Source organism: Diaphorina citri, unplaced genomic scaffold (assembly GCF_000475195.1).
Source record: "Diaphorina citri unplaced genomic scaffold, Diaci psyllid genome assembly version 1.1 scaffold515, whole genome shotgun sequence".
NCBI lineage: Eukaryota > Metazoa > Arthropoda > Insecta > Hemiptera > Psyllidae > Diaphorina > Diaphorina citri.
Window position 1 is genome coordinate 9585 of NW_007377949.1, and position 21447 is coordinate 31031.

Sequence of the window (21447 nt, forward strand, 5' to 3'; positions counted from 1 at the left end):
AAAAAAATCTCTGTTATCTTGGATCCTAGATTGTGATATTTCAAATCTATTGACGATAAGAGTAGATAAATATTTACCGTTGACTGATAAAGCTGACAAGAACAATACAAAATGGAATTTTTCAACAAAATTTTAGGCCGAACGGATGAGGTAAGCTTGAAATGGGGGGAGGTTTTAGTTGGAAAGTAATAGTCACTTTTTTAAAGTTTATATTAATTTTTTATCCCATGTATAGGTAAAGACAATTTGAAAATTTTGAATATTAGGAAGTAATAAAATTATTCGAATTCGGTTTAATGTAAACTCTTTTAATTAAATTACCTAATTAAGAGAAATCCCAAATGTAAATAATGGATATTTCGCCCAGATGCAATGCATCATGACAAAGAAGACAATTTTAAAATTTTGAATATTAGGAAGTAATAAAATTATTCGGTTTAGTGGACACTCTTTTAATTAAATTACCTAATTAAGAGAAATCCCAAATGTAAATAATGGATATTTCGCCCAGATGCAATGCATCATGACAAAGAATATCGGTCCACAGACAACATGTCCAAGAATTGGCTCTCGTTCAAAACACAGATTTATAGACAGGTGGTTTTATTACATTTTGCTGCGGCCCCCGTGCTCTCAATGTCACGGGAAATTTTTCGTGTCTTAGTAGATGAATAATAAAATACTGCAACATTCAGTGAAAAAGTGATCAAAAAACATGGTACGTTTTTTTTTTTTTTTTTCTAAAAAGTTCTTTATTGTTGAAATTTTTTGCGTTGTAAATTTGTTTACGGTCTATTAACTATTTACTCACTCACGTAGTTTTTTTTATGAAATTATAAATTTAGGTCATGTTTGAAAATCATTCATACCAATATTATGTATGCCCTCTCAGTTTGAACTACCAAGATACCCTCCTAAGTTAAGGGGGGAAAAGTCTATGCTAAAGGGTACCTACTGATTATTTGTCATTGACCTTGTTAACATCCCCCTCTTTTCTTTCTGTTACAGAACAATACTTTAGATACCGAGACCAACAGATCTCTCAAGTAAGTACTCCCCATAAATAATATTATTTTATTTAAGCTTCATGTTTTGTAATTATTGTAGTTAACTTTAAACATTGTTCAAGTGAAATGCACTGAAGAGACCTGAAATGTCCCTTGCGAATAGACGTGATTTTAACGATGCGATTTAGACTCTGTTTGAATTTTTAGTACATTTTATCTGCGACTAAAATTGGCGATAACTAATTTGTGTTTCAGGAGTCATCCAGTCCATGAGAATGTTGATAAACTTGAGGTGTCTGCGGAAGGTAAGAGAGAAAAATTACCCCTTTCATTAGCACCCCACCCTTGGTATGGTAGTAATTGAACCGTTATTCAGCTCGGTCTGGGTTTGATTCCTGGGAGGGTTGATAAATACCTGTAATTAAGCGTTAGGTCAATTATTCCCCTTTTATTTTGATGCTCATTACATGATCATATCCCCCAAAATTATAATGAAAGATTTATAAATATGCTGTTAATTTATGATCTGTTCCAGACACTGAGAACAGCTTAAATCTCTCTGGCCTAGCCCAAGAATTGAGTAAGAAATTAATTCGTCGATCGACGAAGTGAATCTATGTTGTCGGTTTCAGTTGACATCGATCGACGGCTTCGACTATGTGTGGACACAGTTTAAAGTTTTAGATCTTTGAAAAGATGAAAATTTCTACCCCCTCCTGCTGATGTAGGAGGAAGGAGCCCTTTATCGAACCTTCTCGTCTCTTATCACAATCACGGGGGAACCCACGTGTGGGGTCCCGGTCCAAGTATTTTGCAACATTTTTGCCCGTTGCCTGCATTGATAAAAGAATATTCCATTAATATCAACCGTCTTCCTGGTTTTCTCTCTCCCTGTCTGAATAAATACCCCCTCTCCTTTCGCATCATTGTGTTCAATCTCGAAATGAAATGAAATTTACAATCAGTTCACTATTCGTTGGGAAGCACTCATAGTGAAGACTTAGTACTGAGCATTCTGGCACTTGTATGATGTGTGAGTGTTAGCGCGTCATAATAACGTGTCCAGACAAAGTGGTAGTTTTCTGGTGTTTATTTATCGGCGAAATTATTTTTACATACTCAAAATAGTTTATATTTTGAAAATAAAACAACAATAGTAGTTATTTTATAGTTCCTTAAAATAGCTCCTTTGTGCCAATGAACAAGTTGTAAAAGACCAATAAAAATAATTAAAAAAAAAATCTCTGTTATCTTGGATCCTAGATTGTGATATTTCAAATCTATTGACGATAAGAGTTTACCGTTGACTGATAAAGCTGACAAGAACAATACAAAATGGAATTTTTTAACAAAATTTTAGGCCGAACGGATGAGGTAAGCTTGAAATGGGGGGAGGTTTTAGCTGGAAAGTAATAGTCACTTTTTTTAAGTTTATATTAATTTTTTTATCCCATGTGTAGCTATAGGTATTAGGTTTTTAAACTTTTTTCTAAGGCCTCTCACTCTGTCAGCAGTTTCATGACTTTCATGTGAGCTAATCATTGCATGAAAGTTCTGATTTCCAAAACTACTTTTTTTATATAGAAAATAATGGCTCTTTTATCAGCGCAACCTATGTATTTGATTTTAACAGTGTTTATCACTAGTTCCCCATTGGAAATTTGAAATCCCCTGCAGCTCCTCTTACTAGAGAAAATTTGGTATTTTTTCACCTCGAGTGGGACTAGTCCCTTTACCACAGCAGTCCATAAACTTTCTACCCTAGTAGTAAACCAACAACTTTTTTTCAGCATTATAATGGGTCTTAAATATTTTAGGAACAATATTCTTTCTGCTATCTCTCAAATCAAACTTCACAATCTCAATTTCTCTTGTGATGTTCACTCAAGCTTATCCGGACGAAAGGAAAATAAAATTACGTGTGTAGATAAGAACAAAGAAACCAGTTTTCATGCATATCGAATATTTTCAAAAGAAATTCAAACCCGATTTCATTCACTGATCGAACATATCTAGAGATCGATCTGGCAGTTCTTCTTGGGTTCCTGGACACAATTTTCCTTATGTAATGCTATCTGAAGATCCCCACACCTTACCTAGATACATACCTACCTAATCTCATTACTACTCCTCAGTCTTGTTACAAGACATTCAATTTAAAAAATATATATGACATTGTACGTGTTTGTGGGGTGACCATTATTTCACTTAGAGGTATCTTTTGTCATAAAAGGATAAATCATTTCAATTAAGTGATGCAACATTTTGTAGGTACGGATGTCCAATGGATCAGATTTCTCGTGAAAATTTTTTAAACTTCTTCGCATAATCGAATCAAATGCAGTAGTCTATGTTTGCTTCTGTATTTTTTTATTTATTATTATTATTATTTTTTTTTTTCGTACGATGAATGATACTTACTTAAGACTTGGTAAAACTAAAAGTAATGTTTTTTAAGTCTTACCCAGTAGAACCGCAGCCCTAAATCTAAGAGTGTGCTACGAATATATCAACCGTGGTTATTCGTTTCTTTCTTCTAAACATAAAGCGCAATTTTGGCAGATTTTACTGTACTTACATGAAATTTCACGTTTCAGTTTTAGTCATAATATTGTGCTCGAACACAATGAAAATTCTTCTGGTAAAAAACTACGTTTCGCAGCACGACAGAAAATTTGGGATGACTCCAAAAGTGAAGGTTTTTAGTTATTACGTTCCTGGTGGAAACTATTTTGTATTTGTCAAAATAATTAACGTGTGATAACCACATGTGCAATTTAGGTGGAATGTCTTTTGTAAATATGTTCAGTTTATTTGTAGATATCTGGGGAGTAAATATAAATAAAACTAATTATTCAGAGAAGACTACCTAAGTAGCCGTACCTTCTTATGCACAGGAGTGCTACCGCCTATTGTATTTTACATACCTAGGTCTGTAAGTAAAGATTTCGAGGTTCTACTCGTAACTTGAGAAGGTCCTTACCGAATTGATTTTTTTACAGTAGGTACCTACTTTGAATGGAAATAGGTGGACCACTCCCTTCTTAAAATAAAATTTGTTTGCGTCGAGACCAATGACTGAATATTATTAACTAGGGCAGTTGTAATGAGCAATAGCTTTTCCTGACAGTCGTGACTGTATTTGTTAGAAGCAAGTTAAACACAACCGTCTTTCCATATCTGTAAAGACAATTTTACTCTACAAAAGAAGAAATTGTAATTGTTGAGAAGGAACCATTAGAGGATTTTACAGAAAACAATAGCAGTGCTGAATCTCCCTTGAATTTAAGTTTGAAACAAACCGATTCGGTGGTAGTTGAACAATCAAAAGAGGAAGCTGTGGAAACTGAGCCAGTTTTAACCGAAAAAGTTGAATCGAAAGAAGCTTCTTCTGTGTCTGTAGTGAAAGAACTTGCTGAAGATTCCAATAAAGCATCTGACAGTGACATAGTTGTGTTGCCTGAGACTGTAAATCAAACCCCACAAATTGATGAATGTTCTATTGTGCTGAATGTTGAAAACGAAAAGTTAGAAGAGTATAGCAAAGCCGAAAAACAAACCAATTTTGAAGAACATAGCTCTGAGAGTAGTGTGAACGTACAAAATCAATTGACTGAAAATAGTGCTGATGAGGTTTTAGTAGCCGATCCAAAAGTTGAAGAAAAGGTTGCTACTGAAACAAAAGCAATCAATGAAACAGAACTGAACAAGACCTTTGAATCTGAAATCAAAAGTGCTGATAAGGAAGTTGTTGCTGAACCAAAAACTGCGATTACTGTGGATCCTGAAATCGAAAGTGTTGATAAAGAAGATATCACTGAATTAAAAACTACCAATACAGTTGATCCTGAAATCAAAAGTGCTGTTAGCGAAGTTGTTGCTGCACCAGAAACCACCAACACAATTGAACCTGAAATCAAAAGTGCTGATAACGAGCTTATTACTGATCTAAAAACTACCAATACAGCTGATCCTGAAATCAAAAGTGCTGATAACGAAGTTGTTGCTGCACCAGAAACTACCAATACAGTTGATCCTGACATCAAAAGTGCTGATAAAGAAGTTGTTGCTGAACCAAAAAATAATAATACAGTTGATCCCGAAATCAAAAGTGTTGATAAAGAAGTTGTTGCTGAACCAAAAACTAATAATACAGTTGATTCCGAAATTAAAAGTGCTGATAACGAAGTTGTTGCTGAACTAAAAACTACCAACAAAGTTGTTGCTGAAGTCAAAAGTGCTGATAACGAAGTTATTACTGATCTAAAAACTACCAATTCAGTGGAACCTGAAAATAAAAGTGCTGACAAGGAAGTTGTTGCTGAACCAAAAACTGATATCAACACAAAACTCGATAGTGAAATCACTGTACAAGAGAAATCTGACAATGAAAAAGTAACCGAGTCCGAGAATCCTGAGAAACAAACTTCGATTACAGTTAAAACCAATTCCATTAGTGAGATTGAATCAGTAGCGCAAAAGGCAGAAAACTATTCTGAAAGTCAAGAGAACGTTAGTGAACTGGTAAAATCAACCGCGATCACTAAGGAAACGGTAAATACTAATCTCGAGCCCGAGATTAAAAACCTAGCTGTTGAGCCAGAACCGATTTAAAAGTGCTGATAACGAAGTTGTTGCTGAACTAAAAACTACCAACAAAGTTGTTGCTGAAGTCAAAAGTGCTGATAACGAAGGTATTACTGATCTAAAAACTACCAATTCAGTTGAACCTGAAAATAAAAGTGCTGACAAGGAAGTTGTTGCTGAACCAAAAACTGATATCGAAATCTAGTTGTTGAAGAATCTGAGCCTGTCCCTCAACAAAACCAGAGTTTTATACAACAGGTAGACAAGTCTAACTCATCTGAGACAACCAGTGAAGTAATTGTTGAAACCTCTACAAAAGAAGAAATTGTAATTGTTGAGAAGGAACCATTAGAGGATTTTACAGAAAACAATAGCAGTGCTGAATCTCCCTTGAATTTAAGTTTGAAACAAACCGATTCGGTGGTAGTTGAACAATCAAAAGAGGAAGCTGTGGAAACTGAGCCAGTTTTAACCGAAAAAGTTGAATCGAAAGAAGCTTCTTCTGTGTCTGTAGTGAAAGAACTTGCTGAAGATTCCAATAAAGCATCTGACAGTGACATAGTTGTGTTGCCTGAGACTGTAAATCAAACCCCACAAATTGATGAATGTTCTATTGTGCTGAATGTTGAAAACGAAAAGTTAGAAGAGTATAGCAAAGCCGAAAAACAAACCAATTTTGAAGAACATAGCTCTGAGAGTAGTGTGAACGTACAAAATCAATTGACTGAAAATAGTGCTGATGAGGTTTTAGTAGCCGATCCAAAAGTTGAAGAAAAGGTTGCTACTGAAACAAAAGCAATCAATGAAACAGAACTGAACAAGACCTTTGAATCTGAAATCAAAAGTGCTGATAAGGAAGTTGTTGCTGAACCAAAAACTGCGATTACTGTGGATCCTGAAATCGAAAGTGTTGATAAAGAAGATATCACTGAATTAAAAACTACCAATACAGTTGATCCTGAAATCAAAAGTGCTGTTAGCGAAGTTGTTGCTGCACCAGAAACCACCAACACAATTGAACCTGAAATCAAAAGTGCTGATAACGAGCTTATTACTGATCTAAAAACTACCAATACAGCTGATCCTGAAATCAAAAGTGCTGATAACGAAGTTGTTGCTGCACCAGAAACTACCAATACAGTTGATCCTGACATCAAAAGTGCTGATAAAGAAGTTGTTGCTGAACCAAAAAATAATAATACAGTTGATCCCGAAATCAAAAGTGTTGATAAAGAAGTTGTTGCTGAACCAAAAACTAATAATACAGTTGATTCCGAAATTAAAAGTGCTGATAACGAAGTTGTTGCTGAACTAAAAACTACCAACAAAGTTGTTGCTGAAGTCAAAAGTGCTGATAACGAAGTTATTACTGATCTAAAAACTACCAATTCAGTGGAACCTGAAAATAAAAGTGCTGACAAGGAAGTTGTTGCTGAACCAAAAACTGATATCAACACAAAACTCGATAGTGAAATCACTGTACAAGAGAAATCTGACAATGAAAAAGTAACCGAGTCCGAGAATCCTGAGAAACAAACTTCGATTACAGTTAAAACCAATTCCATTAGTGAGATTGAATCAGTAGCGCAAAAGGCAGAAAACTATTCTGAAAGTCAAGAGAACGTTAGTGAACTGGTAAAATCAACCGCGATCACTAAGGAAACGGTAAATACTAATCTCGAGCCCGAGATTAAAAACCTAGCTGTTGAGCCAGAACCGATTCCTGTTGATCCTACAGCTGCCAAAGAAGTAACCAACGAAGCAGTTAAAGTTGCGGAAATACCAAACCAATCCGCCAAGGAAACAGTTGAAGTTGCGGAAATACCAAACCAATCTGCCAAGGAAACAGTTGAAGTTGCGGAAATACCAAACCAATCTGCCAAGGAAACAGTTGAAGTTGCGGAAATACCAAACCAATCTGCCAAGGAAACAGTTGAAGTTGCGGAAATACCAAACCAATCTGCCAAGGAAACAGTTGAAGTTGCGGAAATACCAAACCAATCTGCCAAGGAAACAGTTGAAGTTGCGGAAATACCAAACCAATCTGCCAAGGAAACAGTTGAAGTTGCGGAAATACCAAACCAATCTGCCAAGGAAACAGTTGAAGTTGCGGAAATACCAAACCAATCTGCCAAGGAAACAGTTGAAGTTGCGGAAATACCAAACCAATCTGCCAAGGAAACAGTTGAAGTTGCGGAAATACCAAACCAATCTGCCAAGGAAACAGTTGAAGTTGCGGAAATACCAAACCAATCTGCCAAGGAAACAGTTGATGTTGCGGAAATACCAAACCAATCCGCCAACGAAGCAGTTGAAGTTCCGGAAATAACAAATCAATCCGCCAACGAAGCAGTTGAAATTGCGGAAATCCATTCTGTAGACTTCAATTCATTTGCTCAACAAGTAACACAAAACACAATTCACAGGAAGAAATCACTCCCCAAGGAACCTTTCAATCCTCACAACGATTCCCTGGGAGAATTTGAATTGGCAGAATCTCAATTGATCAGTGAAGAGAAGAGACTCAGTGAACGCCTGAAGGAAGAGAAGGAACTTGCTGAGGATACTAAGGAAGTGGTCAACCTGTCTGGCCATAGTGACAGGGATCTACTGGAGAATGAAATACCGGTCAACTTGATGGAAGATGAGGTGAGCAAAGACCTATTCCTTTATTTAATTTTAATGTACCTTTTTTTAATGCTTGGAAGAGACTGACAAGAAACGCCGACCTTATTTAAGTAGGAAAAGGCTAGGAAGAAGAAGAATGTACCTAATGAATAGTGTCAGCTAAAACTAAAAAGTCCCAGTGTGACAACAGTTTGAAACTTTAAATGCTTATTTCAAGATAATCTAATGAGAACTGCACCGCAAACAACGTGCCAAAGGGCGAAAGTGCCTGATTGGGATTAAAAAAAAAAAAAAAATCTTGTGTCATTTTAAAACGTCTCAATTAATTATTATGAATGTTGTTGATTTCAGAACTTGAACAAAAGTGAAGCCGGTCCCAATACTGCTGAACTTTCAAAAGAAGATTTCCAAACTGGTGACGAGTGTAAGTATGACATTTTTTTTTTTTCGATTGGGGTCCATTCCATTTAGGGTTTGACGTCACTTACCTCAGCAACGGTTAAGGTAAACCCTGATTTCAACTTTTGTATTTATGTTATACATACCTAGAAAATAATGGGTACCGATTTTCAATATGATTATTACAGCAAAAGTGATTATGATCACTAAAGAATACTGTTCTTCCCTGAATTCCAGGGTTTAAGGATCCAGGAGCATTCGATTTTCTCGCGAACAGAGCTCCCATTTCCGAAAGTGAACTGAGGAAACAATCACTATACGTCCAATTTGATCCCTTCCTCAAGTCTCCTGTAAGACAGAAGCCGTCCATCAAATCACCTCCGTAAGTAAACATTAATAACAGCTTAACTTCATACACCAAAACAAAAAGCCCATTCTGAAGCTTAGGTGTAGGGGCAACTGCCCCAAAGGATGGGTTAAATTCATACGAATCTACGAAACATCAATAATGAAGTGTCTCATTTCTTTAAGGTCATTTATAAGATTAGAATACTTTATAAGAGCCCCCATTTCTCTAAGGCCATTGATACATTTAGAATACTTTACCCTAAACAGATAGGGTTTGTTCTCGGAGCGGCTGGCTTTCTTCTATTCTCTCTTTCTGGACGATAAGACCTCCTCTGTTAGATTTTCCCCTATCAAACCTCTTCAAAAGAAGAATAAAACATGGAATAGCTTCAAAGTCTTCAAACAAATTTGTAATCTTTCAAAGAGAATGTAAATATGGGTTTAAGCTGCTCAATGGCGAGCTGTAGGGAATATTTTATCATCTACTGAGACTAATTCTGCCCGTTTCTGTCTCCACAGAACTCAAAGCATCATGGAGGAGGAAAGTCTGAACGACTCGGCCAAGTTGCTGGGCACATCCGAACTTAACGAATCCGTCAACAGTTTGAGCATCAAAGAGAACGAATCCCTGAACGGTAACTGTGCAACCAGTACACCATCAGGAACCGCTCACACCGCTAACCTTATCTCCCCTGAAAGGAATAGTACTTCTGATGAGAAGGATAAACTCATTGAGAAGCTGAAAAAGGAGAACGCTTCGTACCAGAAGATGTTGAATGATTATGAGAATACCATCACGCAGTGTGTCAATCAGAGGGAGAACGATAAGAAACAGTTTGAGAAGTACAAGAAGGAGCTGGAGAAGGAGAAGGAGGAGGTGCAGCTGCATTTGAGAAACAGCGAGATCGCGTTCAATGATGTTCATTTGTAAGTATTTGCTGGCTTTTTTTTTTCAACCTCAGTAATGTAGAGAAAAATTTATCAGGACATGAGGTACACAATAGGGCTGCTTGGAAGAGACTGACGAGAAACGCCGATCCTGTTTAAATAGGAAAAGGCTAAGAAGAAGAAGTAGTAGTGTAGTGGTTAGCGCGGTAGACTTCGAGTCTGGGGGTTGGTGGTTTCAATCCTGTCGAGTTATAAACTCGAACCTCACTTATAGTATTTTACTGTTTTATTTAGATGATTACATTTACCAAAAGTTTGTAATGACTTGTTGTAGACTTTCTAAAAAGAGACTGATTCATATTTAGTGCTAATGAACCATTGTTGTTTTGTCCTCAGGAAATATGAAAGATCGAAAGTTATTATCGAAGGCATGAAAGCAAATGAAGATCATCTGAGAGCGCGCCATTCTGAACTTGAAGAGGAACTGAAAAAGCAAGTGAACAAATATGACGCCCTCAAAACGCACGCCATTTCTCAGCTGGAGAAAGCCAACCAGGATTTGGACTTGAGAAACAAAACCTACGAAATGGAGACGACCAAACTGAAAGCAATGCTCAAGAAGTCTGAAATGCAAATTACTTCGCTGCAAGAAAGTTTGGCGCGAAAGACGGAAGAAAACGCGGAGTTGACAAGTATCTGTGATGACTTAATAAGCAAAGTAGGGCCACATGCGTGAGGCTCGCGTAGAGCATTCTGAATATAGGTAGTTGATTCCCTCCTTTGTTCCTGTCCTTGTGTAATTTTTATTTTCTGTACAGTTGTACTTTTGTATTTTATACTAATGAGAAGAAAATGTTCGTAGGAAAGGCTTGTATGTTTGGGGCCCTATTGTACTTATTAAGTATTGTACTGTTGTATTTTGAAGGGTCAGAGGATTAATTTACGTTTGGTGAGGGTAGCGAAATTGTAACATTCTGAATTGTTCTTTTAGTCCCTTCAAAATGACGACAGTAGGTATTCCAATTCCTTGATATTGTTGTGTAATACTTCATAGTACTTGTGTAGCTGGCTTAGTAAAGGAATTTTCGAATTTAAAAGGCTTTAGATTTTACTTTGTTTCAAGTTAAATAATACGTATTCTTTGAACAGATATTTTTCTCACTCTTTTTCTAACACTCATTTGTTTTCTTCGCCTAATCCTGTCATTGTTTAAGTAAAGTGTAGACCACTGAAATGCACAGATTTTACTTTGTTTCAAGTTAAATAATAGGTATTCTTTGAACAGGTATTTTTCTCACTCTTTTTCTAACACTCATTTGTTTTCTTCGCCTAATCCTGTCATTGTTTAAGTAAAGTGTAGACCACTGAAATGCAGTAATATAAATTTATTGTTGATTTATTAGCATTATTCTCGGTTGTCTATTTGTATAGAATTGAATTATTAGGTAGGTATAATTACGAAAATTTTAACACTTGATATATTGTATTTTCATATTTTATCCAGAAAATTTTATTTGGATACTTTTTATCACATTAGGAAAAGTTTTGTTCTGTGGTGATTTTGTTTATAAATTAATCAAAAGAGATCAAATTAATGTTTGTACATAACGAAGAAAGTATTAGGTAGGTATAATTACGAAAATTTTAACACTTGATATATTGTATTTTCATATTTTATCCAGAAAAATTTATTTGGATACTTCTTATCACATTAGGAAAAGTTTTGTTCTGTGGTGATTTTGTTTATAAATTAATCAAAAGAGATCAAATTAATGTTTGTACATAACGAAGAAATGCCTTGAATTTTTGCGGATTTTGCTTCCCTTGTTTTATGCTTTTTTTTTCTGGACTAATCTTGTTTAATTTGAAAATTGAAAATTGTTTAACTTTGTACACTGAGCTGCTTTTGTTATAATACTCCTAGGTTTTATTGGAATTAAACTCGAATGTTAAAGAAATTTATAACAATAAATTCATATTAATTATTTTCAAGTAATAAATGAAATTCTGTTTAATTTTTACTTTCGAATGTCTTTTTTTCCAGCTGGTAGGTGTTATGGGAAAGCTAGGTATGTTATTGATATTTGATTCACAGCTATTTTCATAGTCACTATTGATTAAACTAATCCACAGTTGAGCAGCTGTGTGAAGCTCAAGTTTTAGATTTAGAATTTTAGATGGTCAAATCTTTCGAATCTAGATACTTGAATCGGTTTATTGGGGGGGAGGAAAAGATAAAACCTACCCTGTATCAGGTTGAAAGTGACCACGTTCACCCTGCACCCTGTATGAGCATGTGTGTGAACATAGCGCTTTCTCAAAAAACCTCCCAAGAAACTTGGCAACGTATGGAAAAAGCGCTTGTGTAGCAGTGGCAGTTTGTGGAACTAATTTTAGGACACATCTTCAGTGCGGGAATTTTCAAATTGGTTCTATTAAAGAAGTTAGGTTATCAGGAAAAAGAGAAACGATAAAAAAAAAAGCTCTTGTGTTTTTGTATAAAAGCTTGTGTTTTTGTATATAGTTTTTCAATTTACAGGTAACATCCAAAATCCAAATCCCATTCCCATCCAAACTTCATTTCAGTGACCTCAACATGGAAGAAGAAAATAGTGATGAGAAATTGAAGAAGATTTTGTATGAGATGTTGGTCTTGCTACTATTTAAAAAAGAGCCAGAACTACTACGTTGTCTTTCTTCAAGTAAAATAGAATATCCATTCCCTGTGATTAACAAACCAAACACATTCCAAACTTCATTTCAGTGACCTCAATATGGAAGGAGAAAATAGTGATGAGAAATTGAAGAAGATTTTGTATGAGATGTTGGTCTTGCTATTATTTAAAAAAGAGCCAGAACTACTACGTTGTCTTTCTTCAAGTAAAATAGAATATCCATTCCCTGTGATTAACAAACCAAACACATTCAAGTCCCCAAGCAAAACAACTGAAGATGAAACAGTAAGCATACAGAATAAACTGTTTAATTGGAAAATTGCCATTGCCAATCAAGGTAAACTTATAGCTATCTTACAGGAAAATAATCTAGAGATAAGGTCCTCACGAGACAACTTTGCTACACCGTTTTGTAAAATTAGTGTTGACAAGGATGTGTCACCAGAATTACGAAATATCTAGAGATAAGGTCCTCACGAGACAACTTTGCTACACCATTTTGTAAAATTAGTGTTGACAAGGATGTGTCACCAGAATTACGAAAGATAGCATGGAGTCCTGATAGCAATATGATTGCAGTATGCTATAGCACTGGCAACATATCAGCATTCAATATTAGAGGTGTAAATATATTCAACATAATATGTAGAGAAGACAATGCTACACCCATCAGTTTGTTTTTCATGGACATTAGAACTAAAAGTACCCAGTCTTCATATGAGTTGATTGTATTGTATAAATCAGGATTGTTGAAGAGCTACAAGGTTGCATCTGATGTATATCAAGAGTTTCACAGGTTCCAGTTTCCTGCTCCATATCCTGTTACAGACATTAACTTTCACCCTGCTCATAAGGTATTCTATATTTCCTATGCTGTCAACTATACGGGTCAAGATCCAACCTGTGGCAATATGGGTCTCAGTGTATGGAGAATGCTAACAGACCATCCTTATTACAAGTTATCAATTCCAGATAAAATTCCCAATACTAGTGTGAGCTATTTTAAATATATCACCAGCCTATTCAGCAAGACAAGAGACAACTACATTTACAGAATGAAAGTATCCCCACTAGGTTCCAAGCTTGCCTGTGTACACACCTGTGGCTCGGTCAGCATATGGTCTTTACCAGCCCTGATTTTTATTAAGAAACACTTGCTAGCCAATCCTCCATATGATATCAACTGGTGGGATGAGGAACATCTTGCAGTGTGCTCTCATGATAAATATTTGACCATTCATCACTATGACACATTTGTAAATTATCTGGGAGACAAAGGAGAACAACTGGAAGGGGTAGTGACATTGCCTTCACCAAGGCAAGAAAATTGTTTGCTCACTCTTGAACATAACTTTGAATTTATCAAGAGGGGAGGGGAAGATGATAGTGTGTTAGAAGAATTCCATTATGAAGGAGGCCTGGCTTGGAAATTGTACTTGGCTTTGAAGACAGCAAGCTTGTCAATGTTTGATATGGGATCTGCACCAAAGAAGAAAAAGAATCGAGTTGTCAATTCCAGCTACAGACTACTAGCAGTTCAAAGTATAACTCCTGAGGAATTACTTACAAGAAAGGTAAGTTATTCTCAAATATCATAAAATTTATTTTGCCAATCTTACCATGTTTGCTTTTTCTTCGCCTTGGGTTAGGTTCTAGCATCTCATGTATCTTTTATTACCTCCAAGCATACTCAGATACTGTTTTGGCATAGTGTCCAACAATGCTCTTTTTTTTTTTTTTAACATGTTTGTGTTAATTGACTTATTTTATTTTCAGATCAATAAAGAAGAATATGAAGAAGCATTGAGTCTGGCCAAAACGTATGGAATGGATGCAGACAGGGTTTATCAAAGACAATGGAGGTACACTCCTGTCTCAAGCTATAGTATACAGAACTACCTAGTAAGTATGTATTGTATTTCATTGTAATAAGTACCTATTGAACAAGGGTGCAATAGTCCTACATACTGGACTCTGCACTCAGGAATTTCGTCAGAAAAGACCCCCATTTCAATGTAATGTAACCTATTGAGTAAGTATGTATTGTATTTCATTGTAATAAGTACCTATTGTACAAGGGTGCAATAGTCCTACATACTGGACTCTGCACTCAGGAATTTCGTCAGAAAAGACCCCCATTTCAATGTAATGTAACCTATTGTACGTTTTATTGAATTATGCATTGTAATAAGCTCAAATACTTTGCTGGTGACTTTATTACCTCCCCCCTCCCCCTCTCTTAGAGACTATCTAAATAGGTATTTACTAATTTTTGTTTTAACAATTTTTCTTCCAGAATAAAATCACCAAGAGGCTATGGGTTCTACATGAATGCTGTGAAAGAGTTCCTGAATCTTTGAAAGCTGCCAAGGAGTTGCTGCATTGTAACAAGCTCAAATACTTTGCTGGTGACTTTATTACCTCCCCCCTCCGCCTTTCTTAGAGACTATCTAAATAGGTATTTACTAATTTTTGTTTTAACAATTTTCCTTCCAGAATAAAATCACCAAGAGGCTATGGGTTCTACATGAATGCTGTGAAAGAGTTCCTGAATCTTTGAAAGCTGCCAAGGAGTTGATTGAGTTTGGACTACAAGCTACGAATATCAATGCTGTTATCAATCAGGATACTTCACTTAGTAAGTTTCAATTGAAGCATCTAAGCACCCTGTATTTCAAGCAAAAAGTCGAAAAAAAAAACTTCTACTCTGCCGGAAATAGAACCTGGGACCTCCAGTTTGTAAGTCTTTCTCTAGTAAAATGCGTGAACAATTTGTTGGTTGGTTGTTCTCACAATTTGTTGGTGTGTTTGCTTATAAATTATTATTATTATTATTATTATTATTATTTTCTTAGGTATGGAAGCCAATGATTATGATGGACCAGACGGCAAAGAAAACATTGAGACCACTCTGAATCAGTTGTCCAACACGAAGCTTACGCCAGAACAAATAGAATTGATTCAAATGAGGAAGCAACTCTTGCACCTATCAGACAAGCTATTCACGTACCAGGTAAGCCTTTGTCATTTCTGGGAATGCTAAATATCTCTTAGTAGCGCTTCCAAACTGTTTTGACTTGGTGGGGTGGAGCGCTACTGCGCTCCTTAATGCCTTCACTTATAGAATACTCGTAACATAAAAGACTACGCGGAGACTGTGTGGTGTTAATTTCCATCGATTCACGCCCAAATGTTGACTGTGTGACGTGTGGTCTAGTCACTGACAAACTGGGTGTCAAGAGATAATATGGTTCAAATCTATGTATTTTTCGGCGAAATTCAAAACTATAAAAAGTTTCTGGACCGAATGTTTCGACCCCGCCGGGAATCGAACCTGGGACCTCCGGCGTGCAACTACCACTCGTCTACGGATGTTAAGGTGGTCTCTTCTTGGTCCCTTGTGTACCGCATCCATTTTGTTTAGGACTATTGCACTGAAGGCCGCGGAGGTTGCTCACATTTTTTTTTTTTTTTTTGCGTGGCGGACGAAGCCTATGAGAAAGACAAGTACGACAAGTTTCGTCTTCAGTCTGGTGTCCGATCTGCCATAGAGTATGCCCGCGAGTCAAATGCCAGGGCAGTCGAATATATTCTCACATTCCATGGAGAACAGGTTCTCCCCTATTGGCTGCATTTTCTCGACAACTTTCCGGAGATTTGTGATCCTAAAGTTTACAAGTAAGGTTTTTATTCACAATTCATTAGATTTTTTCTCCAAAATATCGCTCTAGAAAATACTGAATAAAAACACTGACCTCTTATAAAGTACCCATGTATGTTAATAGGGTGAAGGATATAGCAGGTGTGCATTTTAAAACTGTTGGTTGGAAAGTTTGATGTTTGGTTGAATGCAATACATTGAAAATAAATTCCCAAAGTCTTTTCTTGTATCTTGTTTCCTTGCACATACGGAGTCCTAGTTCATTGTAAGTTTTTAAAATCGTCCTTGTTCTACTTTTTCAGAGACCTCCTTCCCGAGTGCAGTAGTGACGGGACACCGCACACTTGGGAACAGAAAAACCTGCGTGACAAAGACTGGTGCGAGCTGAAATGGGGTTCCTACATTGAAGATATAGATATCACTGAACCACCTATCCTAGAGTATACCAAAGAGATCATCATGAACTGGTATGAGAAGCGAGTCAAAGCTGTAGTGGAGCGAAGTGGTCTTGTAGAAGTAGGCATTGAGTTGGTGAAAATAGCACTCGATAAGAACATTGGCGGACTGGACGCTTTGCATTGTGATTTGTTGACGTTGGAATCGATTGTGTTCTCCTACGAAGATGAACTGTCCTATATGACGCTAGAACAGTTGCAGAACATTGAGCCTGCCAAACGTATGATCCTGTTGACTAGCAAGGTAAGGAAATTTTCTGATGCTAGTAGAAATAATTAGAATTTACCTCGAATGGTGTACCTTGTGATTAAGGGGATGAACTCTTTCCTGGTGTCGAAGTTTTTTTGGCTTTGTGCTTAGAGAGTTCGGGGTGCACTCAGCATCTGAGGACAATAGCTACTTGAATCGAGTAGCGATCAGTGACGAAATTACAGGTCAAAGAAACGAGCGATGATAAACGTGATGATTGAGTAAATGAAATACTCTTTCCTGGTGTCGAAGTTTTTTTCGGCTTTGTGCTTAGAGAGTTCGGGGTGCACTCAGCATCTGAGGACAATAGCTACTTGACTCGAGTAGCGATCAGTGACGAAATTACAGGTCAAAGAAACGAGCGATGATAAACGTGATGATTGAGTAAATGAAATACTTGTAATACTGTGATACGCACAAAGTTGTGAAGAGGATATTGCTTCACCACAAATAATTCATGATTTGATTGGATTCCTTCTTTCATATTTCAGAAAGAGCATGCGTTTCTCTCCGACCTAACGCACAAGATCATACCTTATCTCGAGCGCATGGCCCATCTACACGGGCGAGACTTCAAGAAATCTCTCGTACTCAACTACTTCAAGCAACTCTCGGTAGATAGCATCGTATACCTGTATCTGTTCACAAAGCGCTTCAACTGGCGACTCCTGTGTGAGGATGCTAACGATCTGAGTAGTGTGGTGATAGCTAGTGCATTCCTTCTTTCATATTTCAGAAAGAGCATGTGTTTCTCTCCGACCTAACGCACAAGATCATACCTTATCTCGAGCGTATGGCCCATCTACACGGGCGAGACTTCAAGAAATCTCTCGTACTCAACTACTTCAAGCAACTCTCGGTAGATAGCATTGTATACCTGTATCTGTTCACGAAGCGCTTCAACTGGCGACTCCTGTGTGAGGATGCTAACGATCTGAGTAGTGTGGTGATAGCTAGTGTGTTGGCGTGTAGAAATAATGAGCCCGAGCAGTATGAGAGGATAAATCAGACGCTAGCCTTGGTCACGAATCTGGATGTGAGCGTGGAGATGTTGGGCAGACTCAAACATATGGATGCTATCCTTGCTTGTGAGTATCATTCAAAAGATGGATTCTTAAAAAATTTCATTTGTTCTCGACAGTTTGAGTTTGATAGTTTTGAAGCCATGTGCCTAAAAGCATTGTAGGAAATGTCGAGGTACTTTAGAGGGGCCCAGTTGATCAATATTGTTGGTTTTTTTTTTCTAATTGATCTGAAATAAAATTTCAGGTCTAATGTACTCCGTTCAAAATTGTTTAAAATAGACAAAGATTTGGGGAATAAATAGCCCGGTTCTTATTTTCCTTCTCCTCCTCCTCCTCCTCTTACTTCCCCTCCTCCTCGTTCTTCTCCTTCTTTCCCCCCCTTTTTTTACAAATCCCTAAACATGTTTTATTTAATCTTCCAGGCAGCAACATATTACAACGATACAACATCGATCACACCTGGGAGTTTGTGTACAAGAACCGTACTAACCCAGACACAGCCAACGAGATTCTCAACAAAGTAGTGGCCTCCATTGAAACCAACATGAGTCCATTCAACATCCAATTTGTTCACAATCTACTCGAGGATTTGAGATTACTCCAAGCCAGACTGTTTCAATGTGTACCCGTGCAGGATGTCTATAGGAAATACGTACATGGGCTTCTCCTAAGCAAGAACATCTATGCCATTCAACATTGTGAGAGCATTATATCAACAAGTGCACAGGACAGAGGTAAATCCAACGAGTTTTTTTTAGCTTCTAAAGGTGTGTCCACACATAGTCGACCGGCCGTTGATCAACGGGGTGAATCTATGTTATCGAGGCAGTGTGGATGGTTCAGTCGATGTTGATCGAACGCCAGTCGACTATGTGTGGACACGCCTTAAGAACCACCAGCTCTATTAATAAATAGGGTGTCCATCATAAGGAACTCTGTATCTGTTCACGAAGCGCTTCAACTGGCGACTTCTGTGTGAGGATGCTAACAATCTGAGTAGTGTGGTGATAGCTAGTGTGTTGGCGTGTAGAAATAATGAGCCCGAGCAGTATGAGAGGATAAATCAGACGCTAGCCTTGGTCACGAATCTGGATGTGAGCGTGGAGATGTTGGGCAGACTCAAACATATGGATGCTATCCTTGCTTGTGAGTATCATTCAAAAGATGGATTCTTAAAAAATTTCATTTGTTCTCGACAGTTTGAGTTTGATAGTTTTGAAGCCATGTGCCTAAAAGCATTGTAGGAAATGTCGAGGTACTTCAGAGGGGCCCAATTGATCAATATTGTTGTTTTTTACCTGTCTTTTCACAGTGGATTCGGTCCTCAATGTACCATTTATTGACCGAATCTCTTATCACCCCAATGCTATTATGTTGCTGGCGAAACAAGGCCAGCCTTTTCATTCAAACGCGAAGTAAAAATTGAACGGGGTGTTTTCAAGAAGGGTTAGGTCTTTTTTACTTTCCTTATCCTATAGGAAGGAAAGTAATGTAATCGGGTCAAATTTTCGATGGTCAGATTTTAGTGCCAAAACACGTTTTGAGGTACCTAGAGCCTAAATCAGGGTGTCTACCAGACTGGAAAACCGGGAATTGCCAGGAAATTTCTCACAAAATTGACAAAAATCGAAAAAGTCAGGGAATTTTTCAAAGCCTAAAAAAAAGAATTTTCGGTCCATAAAAAAGTATGCAACCTTGAAGGGGCAACTCATATTTTCTCGAAAAAATTTCGCCTGTGGCGCTGTAATTTTGAACCAACCCAGACACAGCCAACGAGATTCTCAACAAAGTAGTGGCCTCCATAGAAACCAACATGAGTCCATTCAACATCCAGTTTGTTCACAATCTACTCGAGGATTTGAGATTACTCCAAGCCAGACTGTTTCAATGTGTACCCGTGCAGGATGTCTATAGGAAATACGTACATGGGCTTCTCCTAAGCAAGAACATCTATGCTATACAACATTGTGAGAGCATTATATCAACGAGTGCACGGGACAGAGGTAAATTCAACGAGTTTTTTTTAGCTTCTAAAGCTGTGTCGACCGGCCTATGTTATCGAGGCAGTGTGGATGGTTCAGTCGATGTCGATCGAACGCCAGTCGACTATGTGTGGACACGCCTTAAGAACCAGCAGCTCTATTAATAAATAGGGTGTCCATCATAAGGAACATTGTTTTCGTCCTTTATATTAACAACAGACTTTTTAGTTTTAAATTGGAGGTCCTATTTACAGTGCGCTTTACAATTTATTCTTCCCCCCCAGATAAACTCCTCAGTTATGAAGACAGTCTGAGCTTCGTGCTGGAAGCGGGTCGCAAGTATATCAACGTATCCATCAATGTCAAAGACGACAACCTCACTCTGGCGAGGATATGTCTCAAACTTATCAAAGACAAAACTGAAGACATCCAAGCTGAGATTAATCTCATTCTAGCCATGCATGTTCTGCATGAGTTCAATGTGAAGTTGGTTCCCCTTGGGATTCGAATGTTTGAGAACAAAGCGAACCTGCTGGACAAATGTCTGAGGCAAGCTCGGGCATACAGGTAATAGCCATTTTGTTGTAGCAATTTTTACTTTCTATTACTACAGTATAGCGGAGCTATACTAGTAATGAAAGTATTGCAATCGGTCCAAATTTTCAAAATCGGGAAATGGTTGGAAATATCCGTTTTGGGATCCCCCGATGTCAAAAAAGTGATTTTTTTGGGTTGATATGGCCTTTGGTTGAAGTTCTTCCTTGTGAAGATGCTCCAAGTGATTGAGCCTCGACATAGACGCATCCATCGTGAGGTAATAGCGATCAGTTATTCTTGCCTTTTCCTCTTTAAATAGGGTCGGCGTTTCTTGTCAGTCCCTTCCAGGCAGCCCTGTTGTGTACCTCATATCCTGATAAAGTCTGCTCACTCAAGTCTTGGTTCACACAATCTTTCCACATTTTCTTCGGTAACACTCACAGCCTTAATATCTCATCTGTACTCTTTATCCATATTTAAGCTCATTATGAACTTGGGGTGGGGTTGAATTCAGAGCTGCGGGAAAATAATTAAATTAAAATTTTGTGGATTCGTTTTTGGAGCCCTATTGAGCCTTCTTTTAGTGAGGTCTACTCACTGAACTTGTCAATATTATAATTGAATATTTTGTTTACAGGCGAGTCAATCAACTGCGTGAGTTGTGCGATTACCTCGCTATATTCGACCCATCTGAGCGAGAGATCACCGTGCTATGTAAAGCAGTGGAGACTGCACTACAACAGAATGATATCAAGTTTGCCGTGGAGAAATGTTTGACCATTGTGAAGAGAGAGGAGCGGCGAGGGTGGAAGGGCTGCTATGCACTTGGTACGTCAGTTATTAGCTATTGGGATGGCATTAAGAGATTAATGTTTTCGGGGAATTATGTGACAGGAAAACATTTCAAGTCGGTCCAAAATGTCATTTGAATCGAGCACAAAGAACTTGGAAACCTTTAGCTTTACCACTTCATTTTTTTTTTTTTTTTTTTTTTTTTTTATAAAA

The 21447-nt window shown here is 37.4% G+C and overlaps 4 protein-coding genes and 1 long non-coding RNA gene across 5 annotated transcripts in view; all 5 read left to right on the forward strand.

The window, feature by feature from the left end:
• The window catches only part of LOC108252440, a 3667-nt gene extending 2048 nt beyond the window's left edge, over positions 1-1619 (forward strand). The window contains exons 3-5 of the mRNA XM_026823911.1: positions 1009-1046; positions 1263-1312; positions 1543-1619. Of these exons, the coding sequence (XP_026679712.1) occupies positions 1009-1046; positions 1263-1312; positions 1543-1619 (165 nt within the window). The remainder of the gene's footprint in view (positions 1-1008; positions 1047-1262; positions 1313-1542) is intronic.
• Positions 1620-3775: 2156 nt separating this feature from the next.
• On the forward strand, positions 3776-5621 carry LOC113467636 (uncharacterized abhydrolase domain-containing protein DDB_G0269086-like). The gene is made up of 2 exons (XM_026823912.1): positions 3776-3788; positions 4261-5621. Exons 1-2 carry the CDS (start codon positions 3776-3778, stop codon positions 5619-5621), a joined length of 1374 nt encoding a protein of 457 aa, XP_026679713.1.
• A 168-nt stretch (positions 5622-5789) lies between these two features.
• Positions 5790-11050, forward strand: LOC103509623 (transforming acidic coiled-coil-containing protein 3; the record flags this gene model as incomplete). The annotated part of the gene is made up of 5 exons (XM_017444246.2): positions 5790-8243; positions 8574-8646; positions 8859-9003; positions 9489-9896; positions 10254-11050. Coding segments are annotated over 5 exons (3420 nt in total), but the record flags the coding sequence as incomplete, so codon positions are not given.
• A 51-nt stretch (positions 11051-11101) lies between these two features.
• Positions 11102-11878, forward strand: LOC113467638. Its single transcript, XR_003391640.1, has 2 exons — positions 11102-11302; positions 11481-11878. It is a non-coding gene; the product is annotated as an uncharacterized LOC113467638 (long non-coding RNA).
• A 748-nt stretch (positions 11879-12626) lies between these two features.
• Positions 12627-21447, forward strand: part of LOC103509626 (neuroblastoma-amplified sequence-like) — a 16583-nt gene continuing 7762 nt past the window's right edge. The window contains exons 1-12 of the mRNA XM_026823913.1: positions 12627-12912; positions 13002-14106; positions 14309-14434; positions 15029-15170; positions 15388-15545; positions 15957-16210; positions 16496-16892; positions 17390-17599; positions 17635-17986; positions 18346-18657; positions 20190-20472; positions 21080-21368. Coding sequence (XP_026679714.1) covers positions 12632-12912; positions 13002-14106; positions 14309-14434; positions 15029-15170; positions 15388-15545; positions 15957-16210; positions 16496-16892; positions 17390-17599; positions 17635-17986; positions 18346-18657; positions 20190-20472; positions 21080-21368 — 3909 coding nt within the window. The 5' untranslated portion in view covers positions 12627-12631. The remainder of the gene's footprint in view (positions 12913-13001; positions 14107-14308; positions 14435-15028; positions 15171-15387; positions 15546-15956; positions 16211-16495; positions 16893-17389; positions 17600-17634; positions 17987-18345; positions 18658-20189; positions 20473-21079; positions 21369-21447) is intronic.